The sequence below is a fragment of the Opisthorchis viverrini genome (assembly GCF_000715545.1).
Source record: "Opisthorchis viverrini unplaced genomic scaffold opera_v5_417, whole genome shotgun sequence".
NCBI classification, from domain to species: Eukaryota; Metazoa; Platyhelminthes; class Trematoda; order Opisthorchiida; family Opisthorchiidae; genus Opisthorchis; species Opisthorchis viverrini.
The window spans coordinates 256,735-265,110 of record NW_008752073.1 but is presented as its reverse complement, the minus strand read 5'-3'; the positions used below and the strand labels follow the sequence as shown (position 1 = coordinate 265,110).

General features: G+C 44.9%; 1 protein-coding gene across 1 annotated transcript in view; it reads left to right on the top strand.

Moving 5' to 3' along the window:
• Nucleotides 1–6,135, top strand: part of T265_10855 (hypothetical protein) — a gene marked incomplete at both ends in the record, with an annotated part of 26,233 nt that extends 20,098 nt beyond the window's left edge. The window contains 3 exons of the mRNA XM_009177342.1: nt 612–862; nt 4,986–5,111; nt 5,733–6,135. Coding sequence (XP_009175606.1) covers nt 612–862; nt 4,986–5,111; nt 5,733–6,080 — 725 coding nt within the window. The remainder of the gene's footprint in view (nt 1–611; nt 863–4,985; nt 5,112–5,732) is intronic.
• Nucleotides 6,136–8,376: the final 2,241 nt, after the last annotated feature.

Below are 8,376 nucleotides of genomic sequence, written 5' to 3'. Positions count from 1 at the left end.
CTCTGCTGCCTAATACAAACTTCGCCGTGATATTGGGCACGGTTTCTTTTAAAAAAGAATCTAGGCAGCGCCCAACTTATATGTGAAAGAGTTTGGGTGTCTTTGGTGCGCCCCGCCCTCCAGAATGAGGTCCTCATGACCAAACCTGGGTTTTGCTGGAGACACTGCAAGAAAAGACGGCTTATCGGTGTTCATACTTTCAGTTCCTTTTCAGATTGTTTGATTGACCGCTTGAAGGCGTAGACACCTCAGAACGCTTGCAATGGGCAAGCACCAGGTTCCCTTCCCAACTCTTGTATTTTCTCAACCCTAAAACTCTAAATACAGCTGAATAAACTTTGTGGTTGTACGGCAGTGAAGCATCAGTGCTAAAAAGGATGCTCCTGATGGTGATGACGACGATGGACTGTGACGCTCACTGCTTGGCACGGCTTCATGGTCTCGACGGTCGAGCAAATACTAAAGACTGTGACGCTCATGGTCTCGACGGTCGAGCAAATACTAAGGAGTTAAGTATCAACTGTGTTCATCCATACTGCAATGGCTTTAAATATTCAAACTTTATTCTGTTCCTTCCTAACTGCAATCAACCTGTTCTCCACACATTTAAGGCAACTCTGCCCAAGAAGTCAGGAGAAGGCACCACGAGTTACCAAAACGGCAAACAAACAAACACGAGGATCTTGACAGCGCTGTTGCACAGATTGAGGAATTACAGGAACAGTTGGAGGCAACCTATAGAAAGTATCAAGTCACTCAACGAGAGCTTTCGATGGCCAATACCGAACTGGTGGCCAGTCAACGCTCAAACGCGGAAGTCGTTGCGAAGTTGGAAGAACGGATTGAGCGTCTAACCAGACAAGTCAGTTGATTTGAGTCCCCTTGAGGTGATTTTTACGGACGGTTGGGTGATAAGAAGGGATTCGCCTAGTTTTCTAATCGTAGTAACCAAATTTGAACCTGATTGGGTCTTTTAACTAATTTTTTGAATGCATTGTAGAATTGCCCGTATCATTTGGCGTGTACATGTCAGCATGACTGACGGTTCACAAATGAAACGCACTCATACACCGTGGCTGATCTGAGTAGTGACCTTGGGCTTCTGTATCTAGGTCTCGGTACCAAGTAATGACCTCATTAAGGGACTGCACATGAAAGTGCATCTCATGTGTAAGGGCAGTCTCACTTCTCCATGAACTTGTTGGTAAAATCCACATATTACTTTATTAACAACAGAACCGTTACATGAGGGCAAAGTTCGCATTTCGGTCAGTGAACATTCAAATGAGCCATTTTGGGTTGGTAAAGCGGCAAATAGAGGTCGCTAGTTAAACACCAGTCGTGATTGAACCCGATGCACTTCGTGGACCAATCACATCAGAGTTTGTATCTGTGAGCACCTTCATCTAAATCAGAGTGAAATATCTGCATACGCACGCTTACAACTGGTTGATCTACGTGTCAACTTTCGTCAGTGAGGTCTATTTTGAATTGGCCGTTATCAGCAATCAGTTCAGTTCAGTTTATCAGCTTTAAACGATGTACAACGGGTACATTGACCGCAGCGGCTACAGTTCTGCTCAGTGCGACATACAGCCAAGCATCGGAGAAGATGGTGTGATCGGTTAGTTCGCGAAACTGGACAGCTACAATTGGAGGCGAGAGTTTCAATGCGTGGTCGCCATGTGACTACGTGATTGAACCGTTTCTACCACTGTTATCAACAGTTTGTGAGTTGAGTCCCGGGGTCCCGTCCAAGGAGGCGGGAGATGGCAACCCGATTAAATTTACTGGTTAGTGTTTTCATACGTCGTTGCCAGGTTTTGCACTTTCCAACTCTCGGTTCCAATCAGCACAGGGCTGGGCAGCCAGCGTAACCTAGGAAGTTTGAGTTGCTAATCCATTGCGCGAGAGTTTCTTGTTCCTAAAACCTTCTGTAGTACCTCAGCGTTGCTTACCAGATGTTCTCATCACATAGAGTCTGCTTCGGAGACACTGATGGTCAGATACTGACAGATTTCCTACACTCACTGTGCACAGAGGTCACGTTTCTGATCAACAAAGCCTTATGGATCACACTGTTGTATTGTAAACTCTGCCCTTGACGGACAAACTGCCGTCACGTCGGTGCCATAGGTGTCGGAGGTTTGCAAAAGCTGCACTGGCCTTCTCAATGCGATAAGTGTTCTCAGTAGCAATGTTGTGGAATGTAGGTAGTTCGGGTGCGCTGTTTGGTTGTTGGTCTGTTCGCCGAGCTTGGCAGTTGGATTGCAAACGTTTAATCACCAATCGAGGTGAAATCGCCAGTGCAGGGTTGAGTGGGTGAATTCCTCCTCTTACGCCTGTGATTATATAGCTTCTAAACAGTATCTGGTAGTTCTGGAAACGGTCGTCGTGTTGCTTGATTGGTCTCCTGTGAATCTCACGTGGTCTCAATCTCCTGTGTCTGGTTGGTTCGTTGGGTGCATTCAATTCGGCAGTTCTGTATGTGGTTGTCATGCTGTGATTCGACCGTTTTCTTCTTGCTTTGTGGTGTGAGTTTTGTTTACTTGGTTGGTTGATTCATCGGCCTTCTATTTTTAGTGACTGTCTTGCTGTTAGGTTTCTTGGCTCCGAGTCCCGTGACTGAGTGGTTCTTTTGCTCGTAACGGCTGATAGAATGGGTCAATGTCGATGTGTTTATTGATCGATTTTTGTGTGGAGTACCACGCCTCGGCAAATTCTCGCTCCCGTTTTGTTCGTGCGTGAGCGAGTATTTGAACATTGTCCCAATTGAACGTGTGTCCTTCTCTGTCTTCGTGGATTGAGACGAGTGACATTGGGTCATGTCTTCTGCTGGCAAGTTTTCTTCCCGTTTGGCCAACACAGTATTTGTCGCTCTTATCTCCAACCAGGCCGATAGAACATATACAGCAGCCAAAATAAACAAATTTATCCACGACGTCAGTTGGATGATCTGTTAGCAAGAGGTGTGTGTTTGATTCTAATCGGCCTTATAGCGGGAATTTACACTTTGCAGTTGTGAGGCATATATCAAACCACGCAACAGAGTTACGTTATTTAAAGTGGTTTACACCTTCACTCAGCGTCGGTGAATGAGCACCTCAGAAGCATACAGGCTCCTGGAGTTTCAGAGGCGGGAAGAGGAATTTCAAGCAGTTGATTTGGTGTGGTGAGAAATGACGGCTTTGTCTTACACTACTGGACAAAGTGAACCTAAGAGAATATCGCTATAGATACGTACGCGTCCACAGGAGTTCGTATACTCATAAATGGGGTACCATTGATGGCGAAACACCGCCAAAGTTTCTGAGGATCGATGTGTTTGAAAACAGCTTTCCGATTAGGAAAAATCACTTTTGTGAAGCGTTTGAAAGTGAATGCTGTTTGGCAACAATGATAGACCCAAGGATGGATGAGAAAATACGAACAGCCTAACACGACCTAATGAACGACGCATTAGAGTGAACGGACACGTGTGAATATCAGCCATTTATGTGTCCCCTAAAACCGAGAATTTCAGTACCGGTGTAACGGTACTACTGATGGGGGATGCGTCTTTTGCAAAGGGGAAATCTATTGCGGAATTCGTGGAGTCACTTTGTAACATTTGCTTGGATTTGAGCAAGGAATGATTGGAGTCAATGAATCTCCATGATAGTTCAAGAAGACGCGTTCGGGAGAAGATGGGTGTCCAGTTTTTGTAAACAAGATGCAAATGAGAGTTTTGCTTCCCTGTCCAATGGTCTGTAACCGGTCAGTTGGCATTTCCTAATAAATAACTCCGCAACGAAGGCCTTTTGCCTTTCACCGGTATCAGTGAAACCAAGAAATTCAATTCCATACGCATTCGCAACGGCTAAGATGACTGTGTCGAATATACATAGAAGACTTCAACAGACAGAACCAAGCAATTAGGGGCATATAGCCTCTCTGGATGAGTGTCTCTTGTTGAGAGGTACTTCCTTGTGTGCTATAGTTTTAGTATTTTCAACGTACTTCATCACTGAAGCATATTCTAACGAAATTGCTAACTGAATGACTACTTAAGCAATATCGAGATTAGCCAAGATGACGGACAATATGTCGGATATTGATCCTTGCGAAATCAAACCCATTCAATAAATAGGAACTCTAGGGTTCCTTGTTGTGATATTTCCCTGCAGAACTTAAATGGACCAGTTTGGGAACCAGAAGGTACAAACACTCTGACAGCAAATAAAGGCATTTCGTACAACCGAAAGTTTCTCATCCTCAGGCAAGACCTATCTACTTGATGGGCCCTTCGAGTGGAGTACCGTATTGAAGAAAGGGAGACTGTGGGCATTACAACTTAAAGTTGGATTCAAGTGTTGCTTTCATGACCGCCCACACTTCAGTAGGATCGCAGATGACTGACCGACTGACTAATCAATAACCTGGCTTGATAATTGCATAATGAAATAAGTGAATAACTGATCGAATAATTGAACCGGTTATACAGTGTAATTGATGAGAAAATAAGTGAGTGAGTGAATGAACTGACAAACCGATAAAAGACGGAACGCGTCAACGGAACACTCGTTTGTGAAACCACTCACACCAAGTAGTTATCCTTCATTGTCGCCCTTCCTTACCATCCGCACGAGTTAACTAATAGTAGAATTTTTGTAATGTACTACTCGTAAGTTTGCTGAAAATTCATCGACAGCCCACGGCCGGTTTCACCCTTTTTAAGATTCATCAGGTAGGCGCGGTCCCCGAATTTCCGTCAACCCTATGTTCTACTTGAAACCAAATAGCACGAAATTAGCGAATATACACCCATTCGCAAACTAATTTGGTTTTTCGAGAGACTCACCTGGAACCCAGCTGAATCTCTCGTCTGTAAAGTTCTCCGAGTCTCTCGAAAAACCAAATTAGTTTGCAAATGAGTGTATATTCGTTAATAGTAGAATTCTTCAAAGAAATGCTTCGTATTGTAAATTCATCCATCTACATTCCAGTTGGGATCGGTTCAACATAAGGGCATCAAGGAAACCGCTGCAGAAATACGAGAGATCGAAAAGGCGGAAACAGAAGCATTGCACGAGTCTGTCCGGGAATTGAGAAATGAAGTTGGTTGGTTGAAGGTAGGTTGCAAATTTCCTTGGAACCCACTGGTGATGGGGAACGCTTGACAATTTAAATCACAACTATTTTCTTTTGCGGCAGTTAGGATAACGAAAGCAAACAGAGCTTCGTTCTTAGACAGATACTCTGATTTCCGCGCGATTCTGGTTTTGACAGGAGACTCGACTGAATTCAGCTGAATCATCAACGAGAGATTCGGCCGAGTCTCCTGTCAAAACAAAATTCGTGTACAACAGAGAATATTAGTCGAAATCTGTACAATTTGGGTTCAAGGAGAAGCTCGCGCTTGCGCCTCCCCCAACAAAGGCGTCTGCCGTCAAAGGGTTTTCGGCAACCTTATGAGTAGTGTGTTACGTCTAGATAAGAGTTTAGTTCTTGTTATTTTGATCTATCAGTCTCCTGACAGAGACTTTGGGTAGAGAAAAACAATGGTACTATTTGGTTTTTGTTGACACGAGAAACACGTTTCTTTTGCACAGGTTTTGAAATTAGTTTATTCATGGGATACCTCTCCTATTTTTTTTCTAGTTTGCGCGTTTCTTAGTATGCACGAATCCCTCCGTGTTTTGAACCCACCAACCTGATGTTTCTATTTGCTTGCCGTGTTTCAAACTTTTCAGTATCTGTCCACGACATTACAAGAAACGTGCAATTCACTAAAACAAGAACTTGCTGATCGACAAGACACGGAGGCAGAATTATCACAAGCCCGTGCAGAAATCAACAGATTGCAAAAAGAGCTCACCATGTGCCGGAAAATCCGAACCAATCAGAAGGCAGATAGCGGACTTGATGATTCAAGTTGCGAATTCGTGTTACAAGATGATCAGAACAGATACAGAAGGCGGGTGCGTAAACTAAAAGTTGAAAACCGGCGACTATATCGACTGGTGGAGCAGTTGCGGTTACAACTGTCCCGCGCCGATTCCACATACCACTCTGATTATTATTTTGTAACAGGCTTTTGAAATGCATTCACTGTTTTTCAACGATCCAAAACGCGGCTTCGCATTTGCCTTTTCCTCAATAAATAACACATGTTCTATCCGTTTTCACGTGAGACGGAGGGATTAAGATCGATAGGAACAGGGTTACAACTCGGGACTTTACCGTGGTGTGACGGTTTGTGCACCTCAGCGACCCATTGGACCTCATATAGGGGGTATCCCCACGACTCTCACAGAGTCTCTGATACCAGTTTGTTCAATGGTAAGAGGACCGGCGAACACACTCCCCTGGTCCTCCAGGTTGGGGGTTGAAAAATGTGTGGCGACTGGCTCTGTAGAAATGGTAATGCATTTGCACTTCCCATCAAACACCGCTGCCTCGCGCTTAGGCTTTTGAACCAAAGGCTTTGGTTGAGAACCCTCATCGTCCTGCTGTCTAGGTGTGGGCGTCCTGCCAGTATCCCAGCCCTCGTACAACCATGACATTTACAGATAAAAATACCCTCATGCAACATCGGCCGTCGCAGGTAAAACCATACATTTACAGATAAAAATACTCTCATGCAACATCGGCCGGCGCAGTACGACAGTGAAGCATGAGGATGATGATGATGTTGTTGACGATGATGATGACGACGACGATGATGGTGATGAGGATGACGATGATGATGGTGTGTTGACGATGATGACGATGGTGGTGAGGACGATGTTGATGACGATGGCGACGATGGCGATGAGGATGATGATGATGAGAACCTTAGGTTGGCCTTTTCCTTCACTATAACCCTATGAACGTTGGATGGATTGAGATGAATCTCGGCAACCTCAGAACCCAAGCAAATATTTTAGAGCAATACACGATGAGCAAGCTGAGGTAATGAAGACAAAAAGTGGAAAATAGGCACAGTAAGATTAGACAGGATAGGCCAGAAATGTCGTCACAATGAAAAGTCCAACTCAGTCTAAATAGCTCAACTGATAACCATTCGAACTGGATGGTGCTTTAAAGCAAATTGTTTGAGTTAGTTGGGGTTGCGTGTTGCATACTCGGAGTTCAAATCCAGACACGACGAAGGATATGCATTGCCGATCAGCTCCAATGAGGGTGAAACTCAAGTTCAGTGGTTCCTTCCTTTAGGCATGCCTAAAACCTGCCCTGACTTGAAAAACCACTTGGCTTTCCAAAGTATATGATCACCGGTATCTTCGCAGTCTAGCAGGAGTTGGCGGATTATAGAACGTCCGCGGCTGAATGCTATGTAAGCCGCTAGTTGGAAGTGGGGACGGTGTTTATCATTCGAGAGCCACCTACCGGGTCGAGATGGCTCAGTGATTAGAGCGCGAAGTTACTGACCGGAAGGTCCGTGGTTCGAACCCGACCTGTGCCTCTCGACTTCCCCTGTCTAAGCTTGGACAACCTGGCAGTATTCCAGCCCTCATGCTTCTTTTGAGTGGTATAACAGCTAGGAACCGAAAGGGTGTTATAGCTGGACGATATATAATATCTACCGGGACGCTCGCGACGACTGGAAACGAAAGCGCCAGGTGCAGGACGGCGTGACCTTCGCGCTTTTCAACCTGGGACTGATCCTCCTTGCGTTTACACGTGTCAGTAGAGGACATGTAACCGTTTTGAGCGAACAGCCTATCAGGCTAACGATTGCGTAGTGTGTGAAGGATACTGGTTCAGGTTGGTTGGGATGAATCAAGCCAAATTTTCGGCGTCAAAGAAATCTTCCATGATTGGACAAGCAACCGGGAACAGTTTCATATGAAGTCACACGGTATGGCCCAATATATACAGTCCCCTGGCCTCCATTGCCCAGGTAGAGTGACTGAACACACCGGTGACCATTCAAAGAGATCTGTTATCCTACATTCCATGTGATATACCTGGGGAGTCCCTTCCGTGTCCAGTTTTCCTTTTGTTGTCTTTCCTCAGTAAACGTAGCGCTTTACATTCACATCTCTAGAAGTTTAAAGTTTCTGCCCATGGCGAATGTATCCGGTGTTTTTTTGGTCGTATCAATACAACTCCACTTGATCCCGAGGCCGAATTCCGTCGTAAACCCTCAGCGACACTTAAGCAAGTGCTTTACGTTCTACTTGCCTTATTGGGTCCGAAGCACTTACATGTGTTCACTTGATCCAAGAAAATGGACACTTCTGGCCAGAAACGGCATCTATCTTGATCGGAAAACCTGTTTCATGATACTAACAAAAAAAGCGCTTTAATAATAGGTCCTCTGGGTAAAACAAATTAAAAAGATTGTCTCTTCGGTTAATGAATATTCTCCAAAAAGGCCCCCCTGCTTAT